The following is a 26,300-nucleotide window of genomic DNA, read 5'->3' as shown; positions in this document are numbered from 1 at the left end:
CAATTTTTCTTCTATATTATACTACAAGAGTTCTTTAGTAGGGTTAAATATTTAGTCTTATATTGATGCTCAGTTTGCATTTTGGCAGGGCCACTCAACTTCAGACCTTATTACAGCCTTGGTTCAAACACGCTGAGTTCCAGAGATTAGGCAAGTCATTAAGGCAGAATTTGATTGCGTGTGGCACCAAGGTGCTCTAGTCAAACTGTAATCAATTGGAATCAGGGAAAACTCTCCGGTGGCTGGTGTCATACTGGGCACAAATCATCTCAACCCCGTACATCACTGCAGGAGATGCTAGGCCCAACTATCTTCAGCTGTTTCATAATAATCTTCCCTGCATCAGAAGGTCAGAATTAAGACTTTTTTTTTGGTTTATGTAATATTCAGCTCCATTCATAATTCCTCAAATAATGAAGCAGTCCAATCCTATCTGCATCAAGACATGGATAAAATCCAGGTTTGGGCTGGTGGCAAATAACATTTATTTGCTACACAAGTGCCAGGCAATGATCATCTCCGACAACAGGGAGCCTAACCACTTCCCTCAAACGTTCAGTGGCATTACCAGCATGGAATCTCTACCATCAACACCAACAAGGGAAAGTCATTGACCAGAAACTCAACTGGACTAGCTGCATTAATGCTGTGGCTACAAGAGCCGGTGGGAGGCTTGGTATTCTGTGGCATGTGGCTCACCATCTGACTCCCCAAAGCCTCTCCACCAGCTACAAGTCAGGAGTATGATGGAGTACTCTGCAGTTGTCTGGATGGGTGCAGCTGCAATAACACTCATGAAGCTCGATACCATACAGGAAAAAGCAGTTTGTTTGATCAGCTCTTTATCCGTTAATCTAAACGTTCTCACCCACCACCACCGGCATAACCATGGCTACAGTGGGAACTAGTTTTAGGATGAATTGCAGCGACTTGCCAAGGCTGCTTTGGAACTAGCTTTCAAACCTGTGACCTTTACCACCAAGGGAATACCATCACCTCTAAGGTCTTCTCCAAGTCTTTCACCTATCCTGCCTTGAGCATACATAGTCATTCCTTCATCGTCACCAGGCCAAAATCTTGGAACTTCCAAGCTAATGGCATTGTAGGAGTACCTTCACCACATCGTCATGCAGGCCCCCACCTGCCAAGAATGAGGCACATTAATTTTGCCGCATGGACATTAAATTTCAAATTGTTGCTAAGAAGAAGAGAAGGCCTATTACAAGGGATTGCCAAGCCCCTGGCTGGAAGGACATTTTTGCATATTAGCAGACAGCATTTGAACAAAGGAGCTATCCCCTGCTCCCAATACACAGAACAAATGTGGTCAAACCAGTTTAGTCACATGACTAACTGGGTGTTGCAGAGTTCAAACTGAGTTTTAAATTGGGGAAACAGAGTTTGAAGACGGAAAGCTCTGTGCTCCTGGAATGAAAAGATCTCCTCTCCTCCTCCTATGTGCTCCCATCTCTTTCTCTCGGAACTGAAACCCACTGAAGACACATGAACCCCAAAAGAGAAAAGTCTCCTACAGTGAACAAGATTTAAGAAGAATCCTGGGCCCCAACAAAAAACAAGATCAACCTACAAAAGGACTCTACAATGAGCTTGAAGAACTGTAACAAACTCTTCAGATATTGCCTCAAACTTTTCCACTTTATCTTCTGCTCTTCTCTGTCCCTATCTGCATGTGTGTATCGCATATGCAAGCTAGCGTGGGCGCGTCGTGTATCCGAAGGCGTTGACCAAATTAGAGTTTAAGTTTAATGAATTTCACTTTTCTTCTTTAAACCTTAGCCTGTTTGTGCTCATTTCTTTGCCTTATAATTGGAAAGCGGTGAACAAGGATTCGCCAAGGGGGAGCTCAAAACACAGTGTGTTTAAAATCAAACCCTATTACAGTAAGACCAAGGGAAGGCTGAGAGGGAATCCGAGACACCTTTCTCACCTGACCATAACAACATGGGCTGCAGTGGTTCAGGAAGAAGGCCCAATTTCACCTTCTCAGGGTAGCTAATGATGGTAGTATATGTTGGCCTTGTTTGCAATACCCACATCCCAAAAAAGTGCTGTTATGCTCTATTTGAATCTTTTGCTCCTTTGAGCACTGGCATTGAGCATCCTTATTTTTTAAATTGTGTATTGCAAACCTAAAAAGGCAGAAATTATATACAGTAGATTTAAGCATAGCACTGAAAAGCTGTTAAAGCATTTGTTGGGAATGATCAACTCATAGGCAAAACATAATTTTGTGTAGTGCACTCTGGGCTGACTTACTGCATTTCATTTCAATAGTAGGAGTGTCACAGAAGCCAAATATATTTAATATTGCATAAAACAGTATGCATGTGGGGTTCAAAACTTGTGACTTTGTTCAGCATAGCACTTTTCTAAAGAACTAATTAGATAAAACTGGGTTAATGAAAATTTTCACTTTATCAGCTACATTTGTTTGCAGTGTATGTAATTTCAACAAGTCCCTTTTAAAGGAATAAATCTTTTGGTGGGTTTTGTGTTTGTCTTTATCGCGTCTAGTTACCTGTATTCCTCTATACTTGGATTTCTTTTTTTAATTTGAAAAAGTCTTTATACACGAGAGAAAGCTAGCTAGAAATATTTAAAACAGATAGTAAGAGTTTCGATAGATATTTATAAAGAAAAGTTAACAGTGAGTTTTGGTCCTATAGAAAGTGAGTATGGGGAATTGAACATAATTTTGCATTGCTCTTCACTATATAGAGGATACAAGTAACATCCCAGAAATAGCTGTAAATTGGGAAATGGAAGGGAGAAAATTACAGTCAGCAGGGAAGTGGTACTGAGCAAATGGTTGCAGCTGTGGGCTGACAGGTCCCCAGGTCTTGATGGACTTCATCCTTGGGTCTTAAAAGAAGTGGCTAGTGAGATAGTTGATGTGTTGTTTTAAATTTTCCAAAATTCCCTAGAATTGGGAAGGTTACGTTACATTGGAAAATAGCGAATGTAACTCCTTTATTCAAAAAGGATGAGTGGATGGCAAGATGTAATGAGTGGTGTGCTGCAGGGATCAGTGCTGGGGCCTCAACTTTTTACAATTTATATAAATGACTTAGATGAAGGGACCAAAGATATGTTTGCTAAATTTGTTGATGGCACAAAAATAGGTAGGAAAGTAAGTTGTGAAGAGGACATAGGGAGGCTACAAAGGGATATAGATAGGTTAAGTGAGTGGGCAAAGATCTGGGAAATGGAGTATAATGTGGGAAAATATGAAATTGTCCATTTTGGCAGGTAGAATAAGAAAGAAGCATATTATCTAAATGGCGAGAGCTTGAAGAGCTCTGAGATGCAGGGGGATCTGGGTGTCCTAGTACATGAATTGCAAAAGGTTAGCATGCAGGTACAGCAAGTAATTAGGAAAGCTAAACAATGTTATCGTTTATTGCGAGGAGAATTGAATACAAATGTAGGGACAGAGTAAGACCGAGATGAGAAATATTCCTGAGGATCATGAGTCTTTGGAATTCTCTTCCTCAAAATGCAGTGGAAGCAGAGTCTTTGAATATTTTTAAGGCAGAGATAGAAAGACTGTGAAAGGTTATCGGGGGTAGGTGGGAATGTGGAGATGAGGTTATAATCAGATCACCCATGATCTTGTTGAATGGCAGAGCAGGCTTGAGGGGCCGAGTGGCCTACTCTGCTCCTAATTTGTATGTTCATATGAATTATACATGTTTCTAGCATCTGAGCCGTTCTGTTTTGATCTACAAATTCCTGACTTACTGTCCTGTGGTTTCTTAACTAGGTCACGCAGTTCCGACAGCTCTACGCAAAGGTTATCAACGACAAGCACGATGATGTCATGGCCAAGTTTGGTGCTATACTAGCTCAGGGCATTCTCGATGCAGGTAACACACAAGTAATGAAGCCACTTGTATCACTAAATGGGCAGCTGATTTAGAGGACTTCTGATCAGTATTTTATTGCAACTTTCTCTGCTATCCTTTTTGTGAATGCTTTCATTTATGCAATGAATTATAACGTCATTTGAGCTGGCAGCTTAAGGAATCACAGAACCTGACAATTTGTGAAGGTGAATTAACATTATTAGTGCAGTGATTAACTGCTGCTAAAACTGTCCATGTTAATCTTGCTCCTGGCACTGTCAGTTCCCGTTGCTCGTCCAAGACAGGTTTTTTCATATATGTATATAGCACTCAATTACAGGATATTATTCAAAAACAAATATGGGTGAAAACGTGCGAACCATGCTAATATTTGTACGTATAAAGCAAGAATCTGCACATGCTGAACATAATGAAACAAAAAAATTGCTGGTAGCACGCAGCAGGTATCTGTGGCAAGAACAGAAGTTAACTTTTTATGATGTAGTCCCCGATCAGAGCTTTACACTTCCCTCTGTTCTGTTCATTTTTAAATGTTGCCCATCTGTGCTTGTACATTTACCCGGAAGTCAGCTGTGGCTCAGTGGTAGCATTCTCACCTCTGAGTCACAAGGTCATGAGGTCAAGTCCCACTCTAGAGGCTTGAGCACGTAATCTAGTTTGACATTCTAGTGCAATTCTGAGGAGGCATTGTCTCTTTCCCTCCTTCCCCCTTTCTCTTCCTTGCTCTCCTTTTCTTTTTCTTTCTATTCCCATTAGTTTCTCAAGATCGTGGGTTCAAGTTATTGCGACCTCGATATAGATCAAAATTTAAATCCCACTAAAGGTTGTTTGCAAAACAAATGAACTGAGCCCACAAGTCTGTATTGAAGAGATTGTTTAAAAGTGCACCAAGTGTATTTATTGTTTGAGACAGTTTTTAACTGAATTACAAAGACTTATTCTCTTTTCTCTGCAATTTGAAATATTCAGTAACAGCAAAGGATTTTGGACTCAGATGTTACTGAATCAAATTTTGCAATTTATGGAATGTTTCTTTTCACTTAATTTTAATCAGGGCAAGTAAGTTTCTCATTAAACTCTAGGTTTGACACTGGTAATGGAGCAATTCTTAGCATATGTGATTTAATTTCAATGTACTCCAGTCAGATTATCTGGCAATTCCTCAGTTTTTCTTGTATTCTAGTTAATTGCTGTATCTGTACAATTTTTTTTTAATACATCCTCAAATACCTTATCATATTTATAATTATTTTAGCGAGAAAATATCCAAATCGGGTTCTCCAAACAGCAACACATTCATTGCAGTGACTTAATGTCTTCTGTCAACATTTGGCAGTGTTGCCTATGGTGAATTGCATCCAACATTTTTCTCAGGCTACAAAGAAGGGACCTGATTCCTGGGAAATTACAGCTCAAGATCCCTGCTATTTTCTAGATTGCAAGATGGTGATTATCATAGCTGAAGGTGGTTGGGCCAAAGACACTACCTTGAGCTCTGAAAGTGATGTTTTGAGACCATGACGCTTGACCTCTGACCATCTTTCTGTATGTCAGGTTTAACTCCATGCACTTGAGCTATTTCCATTGCTGGGCTCTCCATTGCTATACTCTGTTAAATGCTGCCTTGATGTCAAGGGTTGCCACTCACAGCTGCTCTGGTAGTAAATTGCTGCCTTTGACCTCTCGTAATTTTGGGCATTTAAACAGTATGGAACTTACTCTAAAATGTTCTCATTTTTACACTGAAAGAATATGTAATCAGATTATGCTCGATCATGTTAGGCTAATCGGGTTTTCTGTAAATCACAATTTGAAATGCAATTTGAAAATAAAACTGCGCTATTTGGGTGTTTCTAGGTTGTATGGCAGATTGTTTTTTTGACAAATCAGACCATTTTCCTGAAGAGGGACAAGGTCGAGGTCTGAGTAGAATATTTATTTCTTCCTGTTTTTCATTATACAGCTGTTTTCTGTTGGTTATTTAAGGTGACAACTGCTCAGCTATATTGTGTTTCCCCAAGCAGATAATTGCTACTTAAGCGAAGCTTCTGCAACCAGACAATTCAGCATCTGTTTACAGTGCTGTCTTCAAAATAAATAAACCTATCTTTACAGATTATTTTGTATATATTGAAATAATTTTGTTTGAATATACATTTGACTAAATGACCTGGAATTTGCAATGGCAAGGCTATTGGTGCTCACTGTTTTAATTGAAATCTGACAGCAACTTCTGGAGTATACAAATGTGCAGTTAAATGTGGAACTCCAGACGTTGCTGTCTGATATACCCCTCTCCTCAACAGGGTGCACTTTTGCAGTTCTCGCTGATGGCCTCAACATTGAAATGACTACAACTTTGTGATCTTGCTGTACTTGCCCACTAGTTCCACACTGAAAATGGCTGAAAAAATTAGGTCTGTTGCATTCAGGAATAAGTGAATTTTTAACAGTGTGTCAAGTGACGATTACTGCTGAACATCTCCCTTGCCCTATTTTACAAGCATGGAGTCACATTATCTTAGGAAATTAATGTTGGAGATTTTTTTTAAAATTACCTTTTTTTGGTCTCTTTTTCCCATAACCTCATCTGCATTTCTCAGTCTTCAATTTGCTTTCTGTACATCATTTAAATCTATTATATTTCTTGCTTTGTACGTCCTGGTTTGGACTCTGTGTGTCTTAGTGAGGATTCTTCAATCTAATTGGTTGAAGAGCCTCACTGTCCTTGTGCTGCTGTCACATGCCACAGATCCCCTGTAGAAGGTGCCGTTCTGGAAAGGTGTTGGATTAGAAGAAATCTCCCTTGACAATCCCACAAAACATTCGTGGGCAGCTGTTAATGAGTGCCGTGCCTTCACTACTGAGAAATGTTTGGGCCAACGTTTCTCAATTCAGCAATGTTTTTAATTTTACTTGAGCATAGAAGTGTACAGATAGTTATCTATATTTTCCCAGGCTATAGAAGTGGCAATGCCTGTCACTAGATTTTGTGGAGGAATTTGTTACTTGTATGTGAATGCCTTTTCACCAACTTGATAGTTTTAGTCTTTATTGTATGTAAGCAGTTCAAGAAGACCCACCAAAGCCTTCCAGCATCTGCAGTATTTTGCTTTTACTAAAGCCTTCACTCTGGCTCTGCCTTGCTATTTGCTTCCAGCTCCAAGCACGAATTCCCCTAGGATAAGCCAACAGTAAGCTTCTGTATCTCTTTTGGCATTCTCCAAAGGGCCTAAATTGGCACCCGTTGCTGTTTCCTTACAAGCAGCAAATGTGGCTGTCTCACCCCTCTCTCTCACTGACCTCTGGGCCCGCTGGGGCTAATTTTGCCAAATTCCTTCTCATTCCATTCACCCCACCCAACACTGTTGCTTGGATTGCTAGTAGATCAGCAATCACTGCCCCTCTCCATTTCACTCTAGATTATCCATTCATTCGTGAACAAGGCTCTTGCCATCCATGAGTTTATTGTGCATGACTGTATTGACATCATGGCTTTGATGGAAACTTGCCTCTTACTGAAGGCTCCTCACCTTATTACAGCTCTGTTACTTCTCTTGCATCCATTCTCTGCGACATACATCACAGCTCCACCCCCACCTCCCAAATTCAGTTTCTCAGTAAGATACGCTTACTATTTTCCTCCTTCAGCCTCTGCATGGAGCAACGCTTCATGTTTGATGATTTGAATCTTGTCATTTTGCCCTCTTTCCTCTGATTTCACAGCTCTTCTCTCCTCCCTTAATCTCCCTCCATTTAAAGTCTATCTACAAGGCCAACTCTGATCGCTTACTTGTATCACTCATCTCTCTACCCCCTTCCAACCCCACAGCTCTGCATCCACCTCTGGGGGAAAAAAAACTTACAAGATCTGTATGACAGAAAGAAAGTAGTCTTTCTTTGCACCTTTCGTAACTTGTGGTTGTTCCCAAAGCACTTTACAGCCACTGAAATACTTTACAAGTGCAGTCACTGTTGTAGGAAGTGCTGTAGCCAATTTGCACATGGTCAGCTTCCACAAAGTGACCAGATAATCTGATTTAGATTTTGGCTGAGGGATAAATGTTTGCCAGGGCACAGGGATAACTCCCTTGTTCTCAGTTTAGTGCTTTGGGATCTTTTACATCCACCTGAGAGGGCCGATGGGGCCTCGGTTTAAAGTCTCTTCTGGAAGATTTCATAAATCTTCCTCAATGGCTAAATACAACTGGGTGTGCTTGTATTTTCTGCTGAGATTTTTTTCAGAATTTTTCCAAGCCCAGTAAGTAAAAGGGCTTGTCATAATTATCTGCTTTTTAGATGTCCTGCCATCCCTTGATCCTAAACATAATCTAGAGTTCTGGGTCTCCAAAGAAACAAAAAGAAATTTGAATGGAGCTGAGGGCCAGTACAAGTATCACCTTAATAATGGTTTCAGTTTGACTTGCTTCAGAAGGTTTTTGAGGTCTTGCATACTCTACCAATTCAAGTCACAAACAACCTCACTCATGGCCATACTGGTGGTATTTAACATTAGAATTAAATAGTTACTAATGAATAGTCAAGGCAAAAATCATTCTCAATATAAAATTCTGATGCAGTTGGTAGTTTACATTAACTTGACTCATTTGGGAGTCAAGGTTTAGAGTTTAAGATACACTACAATATTTGAATTCATTCACCATCCCTTCTTGCTGTAATAAAATCAAAGTGAAAATGTATATCTTCAATTAGTGCTTCAGAAAGAATGCCAGAGTGCTATTTTAAATTTTGCTTTCTATTATTTTGCTTCTTATTATGTAAAAGTGTTCTACTGAAATCTCAAAGATGGTAACTATTTTTCACTGTTAAAGATTTATTAGTTTATTGGCATTTTGTGCTCTTAAGTAAGCAGGTGATTTGCCCTGCTACCCAGAGACAAAAACTACAGAACTGTGAGAGTTTGTTAACTGTCTCTCTCTCCCTTTCCTGTCTGATTGACAGTCATTTGACTGAGTTTAAGAAATTAGCCATGATTTTAAATTATTGAAACAAGAATTGACCTTTCAGCTCCTTGACCCTGTTACATCATTCACTTAGAACATGGCTGATATGTAGCTTAACTTCATCTACCCACCTTGATTCCTTAACTCTTAATACTCTTGCTTAACAAAATTATATCTATTTCTGTTTTGAAATTTTCAATTGGCCCAGGCTTAACAGTTTTTTTTTTAGGGGAAGAGTTTTCCAGATTTCATCTACCCTTTGTGTGATGTCGTGCTTTCTGACATCATTCCTGAGCAACCTAGCTATAATTTTAAGGACATGTGTCCTTGTTCTGGACTCTCTCACTAGAGGAAATAGTTTAAGAATAACCTAAAAAAAATTTAAGCTTGTTACTTAAGCTTTCTATTCCAATTCTGCCAAAATTTCCTTTTGCAGCACTGCTGTATCTCAAACACCTATGATGCTACTTGTTCTATCATTTGGAAAAATAAATTGGTACATGGCTTGATGGGTGATCCAGCTAATGCCTTATTTGAAGTTGGTAGCATCTTTTGCAACTGAAACAATTGTACTAAGTGCTCTGCACATCTGTTTGAATTCATTCAGCTTGGAATCAACTCATGCGTTGAATCTAAGTTACATTAGTAATGATCCTTTAACGTATAATATAGAGAGATTATGAGAATGAAAAGATGATTAACTTGAATGTTGTGCAAAAACACAATTGTAAATCTCAAAGTGTTTTGATTTGAGGGGGGAGTGATGGAATAGAGCAGTAAGAGAGAATTGTTTGTATTCTGAGGTTCAGGATCTGCAGAAAAATGGTTTGAAGTCCAAGGTACCAAATTAGATGCAGCACTCCATGCTACTAGATTTTCATAGGTCACACTTAGTCTGTTGTATCCAGAAATCAGTGCATTGTAACAATGTGCCTATATGTATTGTCTTCCTGACAGTAACATTTTGATAAAGTCCATATGTGTGCCAATACCTTCATCTTTGCCTTGCACAATTCCTTAAGGTAATACAAATTAACAAGTTGTACTTTACTCTGACACAGTCTGGGGCATCATGTGCTAATGTAACACTATTTCTACCCTTTTGATAGGTGGCCGCAACATGACCATTTCACTCCAGTCACGGACAGGACATACCCACATGCCCTCAGTGGTTGGGGTGCTGGTGTTCACCCAGTTCTGGTTCTGGTTCCCTCATTCACATTTTTTGTCCCTGGCCTTTACTCCAACTGCAGTCATTGGACTTAACAAGGATCTGAAGGTAACTTAATTTTATGTATTAACTTTTTACTCCTTGCTACTCCAGATGGCTATTTGGATTTGTTTTATAAAAAGTCAAAATCTGATGTGATTTTGTTGGTTAGTATAGAGTTCAGAAGTTCTGTTTTTCACCCCATTTGGTGTGATAGAGAAAACACCTTTAAGAGCACACATTGTACTTGTTCACAAATTTTATGTTCCAGTGAAAAGGATGGTGAAGTTGGCCTACGATTCCTCTAGTCCGGCCTCAACAGACCCTGACAGGCAGCATGCTTGCTCAGGCATGAAATGGCTGTTTTATTTTGTTTTCTGCAGCTGGGGTGGCAGGTCAGTTAAGAACTAGCAAAACTTGCTGAGCCTTGGGTTGGCTACAATCTGTTGGCAACATGTATTATTTTCCAGCCACAGAGAAAAATAGAACAATTACTCAACTCCAAAAGAAAATGAATGCTGTGCACATTATTACATTTAATAAAATGAGAACCAAAGCAGACCAAAATTGTACCTTGAAATTTGTAAATTCAACAACTGCCATCTGAGACAGAAAACGGTGAAAATTCTGCTGTCTTGGGATCTAATGGAAGTGGAAAATGGAAGTTTGAGCGGCACGTTATATAGCTAAAGTAGTCAGTAAATTCAACCATAGAATGTTTATATTATATATGATAGAGCAAGAAGTGCAGAAACAGGTAGCTAAATATTCATTAGTATCAGCTGTGGCTCAGTGCTCGCATACTTGATTTGAGTCAGAATGTTGTGGGTTCAACTCCCAATCCCAAGATCTGAACATCTAATCTCAGCTGATACTGAGGGAGTGCTGCACTATTGGAGGTAGCATCTTTTGAATGAGACGCTAAACTGAAGCATCGTTTCTGTTCTCGGATGGATGTAAAAGATACTATGAAACTATTTGAAACAGAGCAGGGAAGTTGTCCTGGTATCCTGGCCAGTATTTATTCCTCAATTAATGCCTAAAACTGATCATCTGGTCATGTTTCCTAAATTACAACAACTGTGCTCCAAAAGCAGAGTGCTTTGGGACATCCTGTCCTTTTTCTTTCCTTCTTCAAAATAAATGGACATAGACAAATAGTTGTTCCAAAGTATCAAAATGTACAATCTAGCCTTAATTTTACAGCTTGTTCAATGCTTTCTGAACATGTGTATGATATTCTTTGTTCACAGATGCCTAAAGTCCAGTACCGGTCAAATTGCAAACCATCAACATTTGCCTACCCTGCTCCCCTGGAGGTTCCTAAAGAGAAGGAAAAAGAAAAGGTCTACTTCATATGCTGTTTCCATTCAAATAAAGATAATGGGCAAATGCTTTTTAATCCATATGTATAATTAGAGCAGGATTGAAGATTAAATTGATGGAGATTGAAGTAATCTTGTTTTTTCATATATTTCTTTTTCTTGTCTTGTAAAGTATGAAGATCTTGCATTTTGTGAATGTATTTCCCCAAAATTTTGAGTTTAATTTGCATTATGAATTTTGACAATCTTGGAAAATGTAAACTGAAATATCAAGTCATTCTGTCTAAAATGTCATAATTCTTATACTCATAATGGATTGGTTTACGCGTGAGTACTTAGTCTTGCCCTAGCTAAAGCAGCAATATTGTAGCATAGAAAATAGAGAGTATGTTTATTTTTTGAGGGGTGCTGATGAGATAGATAAGTCTGATAATTTGTAGGTTATCATGACCTGCTGTTTCTGTTGCCATCTTGAATTTTAACCTTGAATTCATCTTTCCAAAATTTGAGAAGCATTGCTTTTCCATTTTCTAGTTCTATGATTTTAGGCTTGATCTGAAAAAATATTATCTGTTAAACGTTCAGGTTTCCACAGCTGTCCTGTCAATCACTGCCAAAGCAAAGAAGAAAGAAAAAGAAAAAGAGAAGGGAAAAGAAAAAGAGGAGGAAAAGATGGAAGTTGTAAGTACAAACTAAGCACATAGTGCTTAATTTATTATTTTTATTCACTTTGCACAAGAATTACTAGCATTGAACTATTGGTGGAGGGAAGAGGAGGGAAGTAATGTACTTGGTCTTTGCTGTCCAAATTTAGAATCTCTAGAAATATTTATCCTTCCATTGAAGTAAAGAACAAACCAATGCTAAAAGATATGTAAATGGTAGCTTTATTTTAATTAGTGGTGTTTATCTAAACGTAGTTATATGTTGATTCCACTTGATTTTTATCCTCTTTAGGAAGAGACTGAGAAGAAGGATGAAGACAAAGAGAAAGAAAAGAAAAAAGAGCCAGAGCCAACCAGCCAGCTATTGGAGAACCCAGCTCGAGTAATGCCTGCACAACTTAAAGTCTTGGTTATGCCAGAAGGGTGCAGGTACCAACCCTTTAAACCTGTGAGTAATGCTTGTTAAAAATGCTGTCAGTCAATGGCAAAATGAATTACTTAAGCCTGACTCTGCTCTACAATTGTAATAATGTAGGAACCACCTTACAATTAGAAACTTTGGCAGAAAATGTGGGGTAAAAATTCATCTTAGGAAGTATCTCATTGACCGCTGGTTATACTTCCTGTCTGATATTCTGTTGTATTAAAGCCAAGCAGGTGGCTGATACTATACCACCTGTTTTGTGTTGCCACCCAAGACAGTTTTTACCCTTAAGTTTTCAGTAGTTAAAGTCTATGAAGATATCAAACATGAACCAATGCTCTGTTGTTCAGCTGAATGGGACACCCCTCGCCAGCTTCCACTCTTATCTTTCCAGTTGTAACTGAAGTAACTCCTGCAGTGGCTTCTCTTTCCACAATCACCACCGTTACCTCTGGAGTCCCCAAGTACCTATCCTTGGATCACTCCTGTTATCTACGTGCTTCCCCTAGGGAACAACAACATCTGATAACAAGGCAGGTTCCACATATAGTGCTGTCAAACTGCTTGTCTGACATTCAGTCCTGGATCAGCCAAGATTTCCTCTAATTAAATCTTGGAAAAATTGAAGTCATTGTCTTCAGTCCCACAGACTCCATTCACTTCTTTGGCCTTCTCATCCTCGGTTTCAGGTTCCTCTGTGGCTTCATTCCTCCCTATTTATATAACTTCTTCCAGCCTTACAACCCTCCTAGAATTCTACATTCATCCAACTCAGTCTGCTTTTGCATTCCCCACTTCCTTCAATCTGCCATTGGCAACTTCACCTTCAACTATCTAGGCCTTAACTTCTCGAGTTCCCTCCCAAAACCCCTCTGCTTCTCTATCGCTTTCTCCCCTTTTAAGATTCTCCTTAACGCCTATCTCTGCCACCTGTCCTAGTATCTGTTTTGTTGGCTCTGAGTGTACTTGTGTGTCTCTTTGTCCTTGCTCTTTTTCCCTTTTCCCTTTTTCCTCCTCTCCTCCTCTTTCCTTTCTTCTCCTCTATCTTTCCTGCTCGTGCTCTCTCTCTCTCTCAACAAGTTTAAATTCAGGTGAAGCAACAATTTACTTGTACTTCTTTCAATGTAGTATACTGTATTCGTTGCTCACAATGTGGTCTCCTGCACATTGGGGAGACCAAACACAGACTGGGTGACCGCTTTGCAGATCACCTTCACTCAGTCCAAAAGCATAACCCCGAGCTTCCAGTTGCTTGCCATTTCGACACTCCCCCCTGCTCTCATGCTCACGTCTCTGTCCTGGGATTGCTGCAGTGTTCCAGTGAACATCAATGCAAGCTCAAGGAACAGCATCTCATTTACCGATTAGGCACACTACAGTCTGCCGGACTGAACATTGAGTTCAATAATTTCAGAGCATGACACCGCCCCCCCCCATTTTACTTTTATTTTTAGTTATTTTTTTCTTATATTTTTTTTGTGTTTATTTTATTTCATCTTAGTTTGTTCAGTTTGCTTACCCACTGTTTCTTTTCAAGTTTGCACTTGTGGCTGTTCAGTTCATTAACACCCTAACTGTACTAATGCTTTGTCTTTCAACACGGCATCAACATATTGTTTGCCTTTGCTCCATGACCTGCTGGTCAGCTATTCTGTGACCTTGTCCTATCTACATCTTCTCCTTTGTTATCTCTTGCCCCACCCCCACTTTACTTGTTTATAACCTTTCACATTTCGAATATTTGCCAGTTCTGAAGAAGGGTCGCTGACCTGAAACGTTAACTCTGCTTCTCTCTCCACAGATGCTGCCAGACCTGCTGAGTATTGCCAGCATTTCTTGTTTTTATTTCGGATTTCCAGCATCCGCAGTATTTTGCTTTTAATTAAATTAGACAATCGTGATTTCATGCTGAAACTGTAAATGCAGGCTGATATTCTAGAAGGCTGCAGGAAATATTTTCATGAAACTTTCCCTCTGGAAATTAAAGGGGACTGAAACAATGAGGTAGTTAATGGAAGAATCCGACTTTGTGTGTCTGAATGGTCTTTCCTCATTCCATGCTTTTAATAATGCAGGCCTGTGCGTATAGTTTTGGAGTAGTTCAGTGCATTCATTTCATGTTGAATTGTTAACCATGCTGGAGACCATTAATCAAAATATCTTGAATTTGCCTATTTGGTGAAAAAGCCTTATGCCAATTCATCTAACTTGCATTCATGGGCATTCCTATTATAATAATGCCGTGCAGTATAGCAGTCTAAATATGCAATGAACGCTGATCTAGTGAACACTGTGCGTGGCCCCCTTGTTAATATTGAAATGATATGATTTGCTCGCTTCATAATATGCATTATGTATTCTCAAAGTCAGCAATGCAAATTATTATGGGTATGTTTAGTTTCTCCTTTGAAATTCTACAAGATAAAGAAACATGCATTGGTTAGTTTTTAATTTTTATCAACAGTCAGCTCCTAATGGATTCAGTTGCTCTGTTTATAAATATGGCCACAATCTATTATTGCAGCTGTCAATTGGAGGGATTATAATTCTAAAGGACACCAGTGAGGAGACAGAGGAACTTGTGGAACCTGTAGCTGCTCATGGACCCAAGATTGAGGAAGAGGAGGAAGAGCCTGAACCACCAGAGCCATTTGAATACATTGATGATTAAACAAAGTAAGTGTTGTAACTTGCCAAGCATTCTTGTGGTCTCTTTCTCATGCTGAACCATTACTGGAGCTGTCACAACAACTCAGCTAATTTGTTTAAAACTTCCACCCTCTAAAATTGTGTAACTCAACCTCAACTTTTCTCCTCAACCCCACCCCCAGCTCATTAATGAGTTACTATTGAGTTGCATATAGGAAGTCTTTCTTCCCTTCTCCAATTTTTTTTTTTTCCTGAAAGCCCTGGCTTATGTTGGCGTGGAGTTGAACAGATGGCAGCCACCCACTGAAATCACCATATGGCTCTTTTCATCTGTGAGACTGGACAGTTGGTATGCTGTTGTACCTTGGGAGTATTGGAGGCAACATCAATTCTGTCCTTTTGGGACATTCATGCATCTGAACTTGCTGGCCAGAGCCATTGGATAGCTCTCAGAAAAATACTAACATCAAACTTACCAGTGCACTGTGGGGCAAACTGTGTAGTTTTAACTGGATAAATTCTCAGCAGTCCTCCCATTTCAGGAAGCCATGACCCTGCTGATATATATCTAAGCTCTCCAGACTTGGGTATGTCCATAAGGTGAGTTTGCAATGCATTGGGCAAACAGAAGTCCTACATGTAAGGATTTCTCAGCAGCTTGTTTTGGGAGCTCTTAAACATGGTACTAGTTACCCAGCTAACAAAAAAAGCAGAGTCTTGCCTTTAGTAGTTTTAGGATAAACGTCAGGTATTTACATGGCCATATTTGTGTAACAGCAAATAACTTTGTATCACATGGAGCATTTGCAGGTTCGGTGTCATAAGTGTTACGACCAAGTTGGGGAGGAGTGCACTGTTCATTCAGTACCACTTCTCCACAGGTCACAATATTTCTTTAAATTTTCCCAATTGCTGAAACAATCAATCATATACTCTACCTTTCCCCAGAATAAAGCACACCAACCAGGTTTTTTTAAATAAACAAAAAAATTATCCATTCATTATAAACCAAGTCTTGACTAATAATGAAGTAAACATACACGCGAATTGAAATATTAAAGCCCCTTATTTTTATCCTAACCCTCTCACACACACACTCACATACACATCCTGCTAACTGGGGGAAAAAAAGGGATTTTTTGTTTACAGCAGTTACAAAGAAGTAAAAAAAAACTTAGACTGAAGAGAAGATATGGAAGTCCTTTGTTTTGGTGAGGTCTCCCCAAGGCGAATAGGTGGTTGCCTCTAGAACTCTTCCGAGAACAGTTCTTTCCAGGTGATGTTGATGAACAGTCTGGGTAGGCTTTTAAGAGATGCAGCTACAGAAGGCTTTTCATAGGTCTCACATCAGGTGTGCAGCAACAAAGGTTTCAATTCTCTCATTCAATGCAAAGTTCCTGCAAAGGTGCAGAACTTATTCAGATACAGCTTTATGCATGATTTGCTTTTCAAAAACAGGGATTCTTCAAAGAGTGAAAGATATCAGCTCTCTGGGTTTTCTTCTGTTCTCCTGTCAGCTCAATAAACAAACTCCAACTGCCTGTTTTTAGCCAAACCAACTGGCTTTTTTAACAGTTCAAAAATGAAACCAAAACTTTCCAGAGTCAAGTGCAATGACAGCTATAAATCCTGACTTGTCAATAAGCAAATAGCTCTTCAGGTCAAAACACAACCCCTTGCTGGGTTCTTTACAAACATGTGCTTTCCAGTAAAAACTTGTTAACTGGTCAACCTTCTGTTGACCTTCCTTTTCAGAAAACACCCAAAGTTTAGACTTTGCAAGATTCCAGATGAATCAGTGTCCACAATCCCACTATAATTTCTTAAAACCTATTGTACAAAGAAAAATAGAAATAACATAAGAAGTAAACAAGATTAAGGTTAAAAGTAACTGCTGATTTTACTGATTTTAAAAAAAACTTTGTTTGCATTGTGACTGATTTAGAATGAAACCGCACCAAACTGCGTAAAACATTTGCAGGAAAGAGTTACTGAAAGGCTCACTATTTATGTTGTTATATTCCTCCACAGGCTTGTGATGGAAATCTGGAAGATATTCTCACCTTGGTTCCACATTTTAGTTTTATTGGTGATGCCCATTCAAAGCCTGTAATCGACAAGATGCTCCTGTAGAATGGGCTAAAACTATTTCAAATCTGGGTTGGTGACCCTCAAAATAGCTGCAAGAGATTTATTATACATTGTAAAACTTGAAAATGCTTTAAAGAAATCAATAAACCACTTTTGTGTAAAAAAAAGCATGCATTCTGCTTAGTTTAATTCTGCCATCGACGCTTGAGTTGAGCTGGTGTTAGGATAGAGTTGGAATATGCATTTTGTGGGGTCCACAAGCTGTCACAGTCTAGAAGCATAACCTCTGTCGGCAGAACTATCTTGCAGTTTCTGAGTAATGATCTGTGTGTTTATTGAGGATGAGATAAAACCAAATGTAGAAGTATTATAGAAGTCGAGAGTTAGGATTTGACTCAAAGCATTTACATCCTTTAGTTTTCAGGTTTCCTATCCCTTTTTTTTTTCTCCTCTGCTAAATACTTTAACACTTCTAGCTCCAGAATGAGCCACACTTCTTGCCAAGCTATCACAACACAGCTGCAACACCGGCATCTACCCAACAAAGTGGAAAATTGGCCAAATTTGTCCAATCCAATCCAGCCAGTTACCGTCCCGTCACTCTACTCTCAAACATCAGCAAAGTGAGGGAAGGTGTCGTGGACGTTGCTATCAAGCGGTACTCACTCAACAATAATCTAGTCACCAATGCTCAGTTTGGTTTCCACCAGGGCTGTTGGGCTCTAGACTTCACCACAGCTTTGGTCCAAACGTAGACAAAAGAGCTGAGTTCCAGAGGTGAGAATGACTGCTCCTGACAGCATTGCAGCATTTGACCAAGTGTGGCATCAAGGAGCCAGAGTAAAATTGAAGTCAGTTGGAATCGGAAAATTCTCCACTGGCTGAAGTCATACCTAGCACAAAGGAAGATGGTTATGGCTGTTGGGGGCCAATCACCTCAACCCCAGGACATCGCTGCAGGAGTTCCTCAGGGTAGTATCCTAGGCCCACCAGTCTTCAACTGCTTCATCAATGAACTTCCTTCCATCATAAGGTCAGAAATGGGGATGTTTGCTGATTGCACAATGTTCAGTTCCATTTGCAAGTTCTCAGATAATGAAGCAGTCCTTGCCCACATGCAGCATGATCTAGACATTCAGGCTTGGGCTGATGAGTGGCAAGTAACGTTTGCACACGCAAGTGCTGGGTAATGATCATCTCTGTTGTGGGACAACTCAACCACCACATGCGGAGACTCAGGTACAGGTTCAATCGATTTATTCAAGTGTACGCAGGGAGAGACACCACCTCAGGTATTCTGAGGTAATACTCTAACTTTACATTCAGGAGCACAAACTTGTATACTGTTCTTATCATACAATGTGTTCAAACAGCAGATGATTGATATGATTGACCATAAAACAATGGTGATTGATTACACATTCCAATGAGAACACATCTTCCACCTTATCAATACACATACTAGATGGCTCCATCCCGAGTTTCTTATCTCTGTTTCCCATTACACCAACATTCCATGGAAACAGTGGCCTCGAGGTCCAGGCACCAACCTTTGCTCCCTAATCCTGCCCTTTACCCTAGCAGCATGTTTGTTTCTTTTCTCAACCTGACTGTTAAATTCAGCTGGGATGCTTTTCTAAAACTCAACTTGTTCCTACTTAATCCCTTCAGTTCCCCCTTTTGGCCCTTGACCCAGCCCAAGATGGCCAACAGACCTGAATAGTGATGTGTTCAACTCTCATTGCTCTCCGCCACTCTTTGATACTGGCCAGGTATCGAGCTTAGGGTTGCAAAGGCAATTGACCACACTGTCTGTATGGGTCAGTCTGTAGTAAGGACTCATAACCTACTTTTACTAATCTTCGAGTTCCCATGTTCCCATACTACTGGCTTCTCCTTGTGTGTCCTCCTGACCCTGTATACTAAACACATCAAATATATAACCATCACTACTTGGGCAATAACCAAGATGTGGGAGATGATCGTGAACGAGGCAGGCGTCTGTATGATCGAACCCCAATTCCACAGATCCTTCCACCATGTGATATCATCAATCTGTTCGACCTCCTCTTCCAGCGCCTTTGTTGTTGTAATGTATAATACACCCTATGTACCTGCTGTAACCCCTCACAGATGCCTGTGAGGTGTGTGTGGGCAGTGGTGCGATGAGAGTATGAGAACTGTCTCAAGTACTGTGTGAGGTTTTCTTTTAGATATTTCCACCAGCTGTACCTTGCCCACCCTCGCTGGTACCTGTGGATGTAGACACACCGTGCGATTAGTTATCGGACAGGATCGGTTGTGTCTGTACTGATATTCTCGTGTTGTAGTCAGACAATATCTCCCTTTTCCCACATATGCAACATGGGTCGTTTCCATTACTACCCGTATAGCTTCCATTATACAATTGACTGTTGTGTTAAATCCACATTTTTGCCTCTTCAGTTATATATATTGGATGTGGACACACTACGGCAGAGGCGACTATACTACATCTACCTATCGTTTCCTCCTCTATTTCTACAGAAAGTGGTGGTGGTATTCTATGATATCTTACGTAATAATCTTCCCTTATTACCCCAATGTTCTCTACTTCGTTTCGGGTTTTACTGTGTATTGATTCTGTTATAACCAGGATTGCCCAGGCCACACCTATCAATCGGCTGTTATTGACAATACATTTCTCATTAGTTAAACCTCTGAGCTGGCAGCCAGTCAGGTTCTGGTCACGGGACAAGTTAGTTAAGTGGGTATTTGATATCCACAGGAGAACTTTACCCTCATGGAGCTGTCTCAAGCTCTCCCGAGTCTGCTCAAGAATCCCAGATCCATAAGTGCTGCAGACATCGTTCCTAACATCCTCTGAGATGTTGTGCCCCTCGCCAATTAGTTTGTTTGTGGTCCATGTGTGAGTGTCAAGTACTACAACCAAATCTTGAACTGTCTGTGTCAGGGTTTGACCCGCACCAAACTGTCCGCTCTGGATCTTTTGTCCCTGTCTGAGGATTATTTTATTTCCAGCATTTCTTGTTTTTATTATTCAACAAAACTTTTAACCTTTTCTCTCGCGGGTCCTACTTCCTCACTACCTGCAACAACATACCTTGGCAGTCTCATCACCCTTCCTGTCATTAGTTCAGTTGCTTTACATGTAACAAATCACATCTGCACACCTACGCCAGTATCCCAATTAAAGGCAAGTTACCCGACCCGGACCCGACGACGTGTTGGGGTCGGGTCGCTCTCCCGGATCTGGCTTTCGGGCTTGGGTTGGGCCAGACACACGCAGTAAGTATTACATTTTGCTTTGCTGGTAAGTGTCAAAAGTTGAAAAGCCTGCCTGAGCTGGGAGTCCGGGACGTCAAGGAGGGAAACTGAGTCTGCGCAGTGAGCGTTATTGCGCTCATGCTGCAGCTTCCTGCAGATTCAGAATGGGGAGGGAGGTAAAGTGAACAGTCCAGTGGTTGGGTTGGGTGCGGGAAAAAATGGAGGGACTCTGGCCGGTCGGGCTCGGGTCCGATGTGGTTCTGTTGGGTTCCGGTTGGGTTTTTTTTCCTGACTTGAGCAGGCCTTTAATCCCAATATCATGCCACACGTTCTCAACTTTCAGGTGATCTTATCAAAAGACCAAATGTCGTGGGGGGTGGGAGCTGGTGGTGTCTGTCTGAGAGCTTTGCTTACCTCCCCCTGCAGGGTCCTGATGTCTCGGGTCATGGCCAGACTTTCAAATGTAGCTATCTTTTTTTAAAAAAACCTCATAGGCAAGGATGCAAATATCTCCAAGAGAAAACTATCAAAAGTGTCAGTCTCGTACACTTTCCTGACTCATTGGAAATGCTACACTATATTAATTTAATGGTTTGAATTCTGATTAGCTCCTGCGTCGATCAGGTGTAATTACCAATTCCCATTAATTATAATTCTATTTCATTCATGAGCCCTCGAGAAACTACAGTCATAATTCTTCAAAACAGAAATCAAGCATTCCCATTTGATTCCAGGCAATATGGTAATATTTTGTTTGTTTTTTTCCTCTAAGATGACATTTTAATTTCTTAAAAGTAACTTGCTGAATTACACTGAACTTTCGACATCTCAAATTATTCCAAATTCAAATAACAGTGTTGCTGGAGTGACAAGTTTTATTAATGTTCCATTTAATATCTTCCCAAAAGAAACTTTGTTTTTTATACTTAGGAACCACCTGGACTGTTTTTTTCTAAAACTTTGATTGTCCTCTTAAATGTCAGATAGGTTTCCCTTTGAGTGCTTTATATAACCACTCATATAAATTTAATTTTGTTTATCGATTCCAATTTCTTATGCCCAGACGTGGTGGTATTGCATGTTTTTTTACATTGAAGACAGAAGTGCCTGCAACTATCTCTCCTTCTCAAGCACTTTGTCTCATAGATAAAGATGCTGTGACATTTGTTGTCTGCAGTTATGTTCTTAAAGCTGCTGGATCTCTTGCTGTTGTCTCCGTTCTTATGTGGCCTTGGAACCTACCGTCACCTGCTTCCACTGAGCCCAATGGGTTAATTTGTCCAATTATATGTCAATTTAGAAAGTTAAAATTTAATAATGTCCAAGCTGCAGCAGGGTTAATTTCTTTGCTTGTCTGCAAGGGGGCGGAGCCAAACTTTCTCAAATGTGTCACTTTACATAACTTTTAGAACAAACTTTCTCAATTGAAAAAGAACGAAACTCCATTTTAAACTTCTTTTCAATTCTTTTGGTATTCTTAGGGTTTTAAAGCAACAAAATCTTTAGTAAAAGCAAAATACTGTGGATGCTGGAAATCTGAAATAAAAACAAGAAATGCTGGAAATACTCAGCAGTCTGGCAGCATCTGTAGAGAGAGAAGCACAGTTAACGTTTCAAGTCAGTGACCGGCAGTTCTGAAGAAGGGTCACTGACCTGAAGCGTTAACTCTGCTTCTCTCTCCACAGACGCTGCCAGACCTGCTGAGTATTTCCAGCATTTCTTGTTTTTATTTAAAATCTTTAGTAACATTATCAACTTCAAAGGAAAGCATTCTCCATTAGGGAAGACAGCATTTTAGATTAAATTCCAATTGTTTCCAAACTTTTAACATCTGTTGTAATTAAAGACTCCCTCAAATTAACAAAATAAACGTGAAAGTTCATTTTGGCCACCACAACTTAACAGGTTAGTTAACCTTAATAGTATAAACTTAATTGAGCAAAACAGCACGTGCTTTTTTTTTTAAGATAAGGTACACCATGTCATTTTTTTCTTTCTTCAGGCATCTTTTCAAATGACTAATAAAACCCAAAAACTAAAGAAAAGTTATTTAATATTCTTAACATAAAGAAGTTAAACACCAGCTTCTTACACAAACTTTAAACATTCCAGTCTTTCCCTCGAGGTTCCAGCACCAACCTTTGCTCTCTCATCCTACCCTTTACCCGAGCAGCATATTTGCTTCTTTTCTCCACCTGACTGTTAAATTCTGCTGAGATGCTTCTTTAAATCTCAACTTGTTTCTACTTAATCCCTTCAATCTCCAACAAGAGAGTCTAACCACTTGTCCTTGACATTCAATAGGATTACTGTCGCTGAAACCCGACCAGAAACATAACTAGAACCATCCTTATAAATACTATGGCTACAAGAGCAGGTAAGTGGCTGGGCTGGGAAATTTTTTAACTCACCTCCTGACTCCCCAAACCTTTCCCAACATTTACATGGCACAAGTCAGGAGTATGATGGAATACTTTCCACTTGCCTGGATGAGTGCAGCTCCAAAATCACCCAAGAAGCTCAACGCCATCCAAGGCAAAGCAGCACTCTTGATCGGCACTCCATTCAGCACCTTCAACAATCACTCCCTCCACCACTGGTGTATTGTGGCTGCAGTGTGCATCATCTATAAAATGCACTTCAGCAACTTGCCAAGGCTTCTTTGACTGAACCTTCTATACCTGTGACTACTGCTGCCGGGAAGAACAAAGGCAGCAGACGCATGGGAACATCACCTGCAAGTTCCCTTTCTATTCGCACACCATCCTGATTTGGAAATATACTGCTTTCCCTTCACTGTCACTGGGACAAAATCCTGTAAATAATTACCTAACTACTTATCCTGGGTTCTGACGGGACCAGTCAACTCCAGGCCTCATTCCAGCCTTGGACCAAGCATGGACAAAAGGGCTGAATTCCAGAGGTGAGGTGAGAGTGACTACTCTTGACATCAAGGCAGCATTTTACCTAATGTGGCGTTAAAGAGCCCGAGCAAAATTGAAGTCAATGGGAATCAGGAAAACTCTCCACTGGTTGGAGTCGTACCTAGCACAAAGGAAAATGGTTGTGGTTTTTGGAGGCAAACCATCTCAGCCCGAGGACATTGCTGCAGGAGTTCTTCAGAGTAGTGTCCTAGGCCCAACCATCTTCAACTGCTTCATCAATGACCTTCCCTCCATCATAAGATCAGAAGTGGGAATTTTCGCTGTTGATTGCACAATGTTCAGCAGTATTTGCAACTCCTCAGATACTGAAGCCGCCTGTGTCCAGATGCAGCAAGACCTGGACAACATCCAGGTTTGGGCTGATGTGTGGCGCAAATATTACTTGCCACAAGTGCCAGGCAATGACCATCTCAAACAAGAGAGAATCTAACCATCTTTCCTTGATGTTCAATGGCATTTCCATCACTGAATCCCCCACTATCAACATTCTGGGGGTTACCATTGACCAGAAACTGAACTGGACCGGCCACATAAATACTGTGGCCATTAGCAGATCAGAGGCTGGGAATTCTGCGATGAGTAACTGATCGCCTGTACAAGCCAGACGCTTTGCACTTGAACAGGACTGGGACAAATATCCTTGCAGGAAGGTTTGCTAGTGCTGTTGGGGATGGTTTAAACTAGCTAGGCAGGGGGATGGGAACCTGAGCATAGTCTTAGATGGGACAATTTCAGAGCAGGGAACAGGAGGCAGAAAATTAGCGAGTGACTCTGAAAGACAGAAAAAGCAAAGGTTAAAAAGTGTGCAGCACAGGAATTTGGCAGTGTTAAAGGGTATTTAAACGCAAGGAGTATAGTAAATAAAGCCAATGATTTGAGGACACAGATACACACATGGCAACATTATATCGTTGCTATAATGGAAACTTGGCTTAAGGAGGGCCAAGAATGGCAGCTCAACATCCCTGGATATAGAGTTTTCAAGCTTGATAGAGGGAGATAAAAAAGGAGGGGGTGTAGCATTGTTAGTTAAGGAATCAATAACAGCTTTGAGGAGGGATGATATACTAAATGAATCATCAAATGAGGCCATGTGGGTGGAGCTCAGAAATAAAAAAGGGGCAGCCACACTACTAGGAGTGTACTATAGACCCCCAAATAGTGAGAGGGAGGTAGAAGAATAAATATGTAGGCAAATTTTGAGTGCAAAAACTATAGGGCAATAATAGTTCAGGATTTCATCTACCCCCAATATCAACTGGGATGCAAACAGTGAAGGGCACAGAGGGGACAAAATTCTTCAACTGCATTCAAGAGATCTTTTATAGCCAGCATGTAACAATCCGAAAAAAGAGGGGGGCATAATTCTAGATTTAGTCTTCTGTAATGAAGTTGGGCAAGTGGAGGAAGTAACGGGTGACCATTTTAGAGATAGTGACCATGATGCAGTGAGTTTCAGCATAATCATGGAAAAGGACAAAGATAAAACAAGAGTAAAAGTTCTAATGAAGGGTCACTGACCTGAAACATTAACTCTGCTTCTCTCTCCACAGATACTGCCAGACATGCTGAGTATTTCCAGCATTTCTTGTTTTTGTTTCAGATTTCTAGCATCTGCAGTATTTTGCTTTTATTATAGTGAAAGTTCTAAATTGGTGGAAGGCAAATTTTAAGAAGCTGAAAGGTGACCTCTCAAAAGTGGACTGGATACAGGCAAACCAGTGGGAGGCTTTCAAAAGTGAGATTCTACAGGCACAGTGTAGGCATGTCCCCACAAAGCTAAAGGGTGGTACTGCCAAACCTAGAGCCCCCCTAGTTATCTAGAAGCTTACAGGGTAAGTTAAAGCAGAAAAAGAAAGCTTATGAGGATCACAAAAATCTTAATACTTTAGAAAGCCTAGAGGAAAGTGCATGGGAAAGGCTTCCACTGCTATGTCCAGACTGACCAAGAGAATGTGGGAAAATGGCGCACTGACACGGAACACAAAAGTCCGCGTGTATCAAGCCTGTGTCCTCAGTACCTTGCTCTACGGCAGCGAGGCCTGGACAACGTATGTCAGCCAAGAGTGACGTCTCAATTCATTCCATCTTCGCTGCCTCCGGGGAATCCTTGGCATCAGGTGGCAGGACCATATCTCCAACACAGAAGTTCTCGAGCCGGCCAACATCCCCAGCTTATACACCCTACTGAGTCAGTGGCGCTTGAGATGGCTTGGCCATGTAGGCCGCATAAAAGATGGCAGGATCCCCAAGGACACATTGTACAGCGAGCGCGCCACTGGTATCAGACCCACCAGCCGTCCATGTCTCCGCTTTAAAGACGTCTGCAAACATGACATGAAGTCCTGTGACATTGATCACAAGTCGTGGGAGTCAGTTGCCAGCGATCGCCAGAGCTGGCGGGCAGCCATAAAGGCGGGGCTAAAGTGTGACGAGTCGAAGAGACTTAGCAGTTGGCAGGAAAAAAGACAGAAGCGCAAGGGGAGAGCCAACTGCGAAACAGCCCTGACAACCAATTTTATCTGCAGCACCTGTGGAAGAATCTGTCTCTCTAGTATTGGCCTTTACAGCCACTCCAGGCGCTGCTCCACAAACCACTGACCACCTGCAGGCGCTTACCCATTGTCTCCCGAGACAAGGAGGCCAGAGAAGAAGAGGAGGAGTAAAAAAGGAAATTAGAAAAGCAAAGAGAGGACATGAAAAATTATTGGCAGATAAAATCAAGGAAAACCCAAAGATGTTTTATCAGTACATTAAGAGCAAGAGGATACCTGAGGAAAGGGTAGGGCCTATCAGCGATGTACAAGGGAACTTATGCTTGGATGCAGAAGATGTGCGCAGGTTCTTAATGAGTTTTCTGTCTGTGTCTTCAC

The 26,300-nt window shown here is 40.6% G+C and overlaps 1 protein-coding gene across 1 annotated transcript in view; it reads left to right on the top strand.

The window, feature by feature from the left end:
• psmd1 (proteasome 26S subunit, non-ATPase 1) overlaps positions 1–17,382 on the top strand; it is a 149,936-nt gene extending 132,554 nt beyond the window's left edge. The window contains exons 19-25 of the mRNA XM_068042365.1: positions 3,785–3,887; positions 9,961–10,130; positions 11,315–11,407; positions 11,972–12,067; positions 12,344–12,499; positions 15,000–15,151; positions 17,156–17,382. Coding sequence (XP_067898466.1) covers positions 3,785–3,887; positions 9,961–10,130; positions 11,315–11,407; positions 11,972–12,067; positions 12,344–12,499; positions 15,000–15,146 — 765 coding nt within the window. The 3' untranslated portion in view covers positions 15,147–15,151; positions 17,156–17,382. The remainder of the gene's footprint in view (positions 1–3,784; positions 3,888–9,960; positions 10,131–11,314; positions 11,408–11,971; positions 12,068–12,343; positions 12,500–14,999; positions 15,152–17,155) is intronic.
• Positions 17,383–26,300: the final 8,918 nt, after the last annotated feature.

This window comes from Heterodontus francisci, chromosome 11 (genome assembly GCF_036365525.1).
Source record: "Heterodontus francisci isolate sHetFra1 chromosome 11, sHetFra1.hap1, whole genome shotgun sequence".
NCBI lineage: Eukaryota > Metazoa > Chordata > Chondrichthyes > Heterodontiformes > Heterodontidae > Heterodontus > Heterodontus francisci.
The sequence above is the reverse complement of the archived record's forward strand: the minus strand, read 5'-3'. Positions and strand labels throughout refer to the sequence as shown.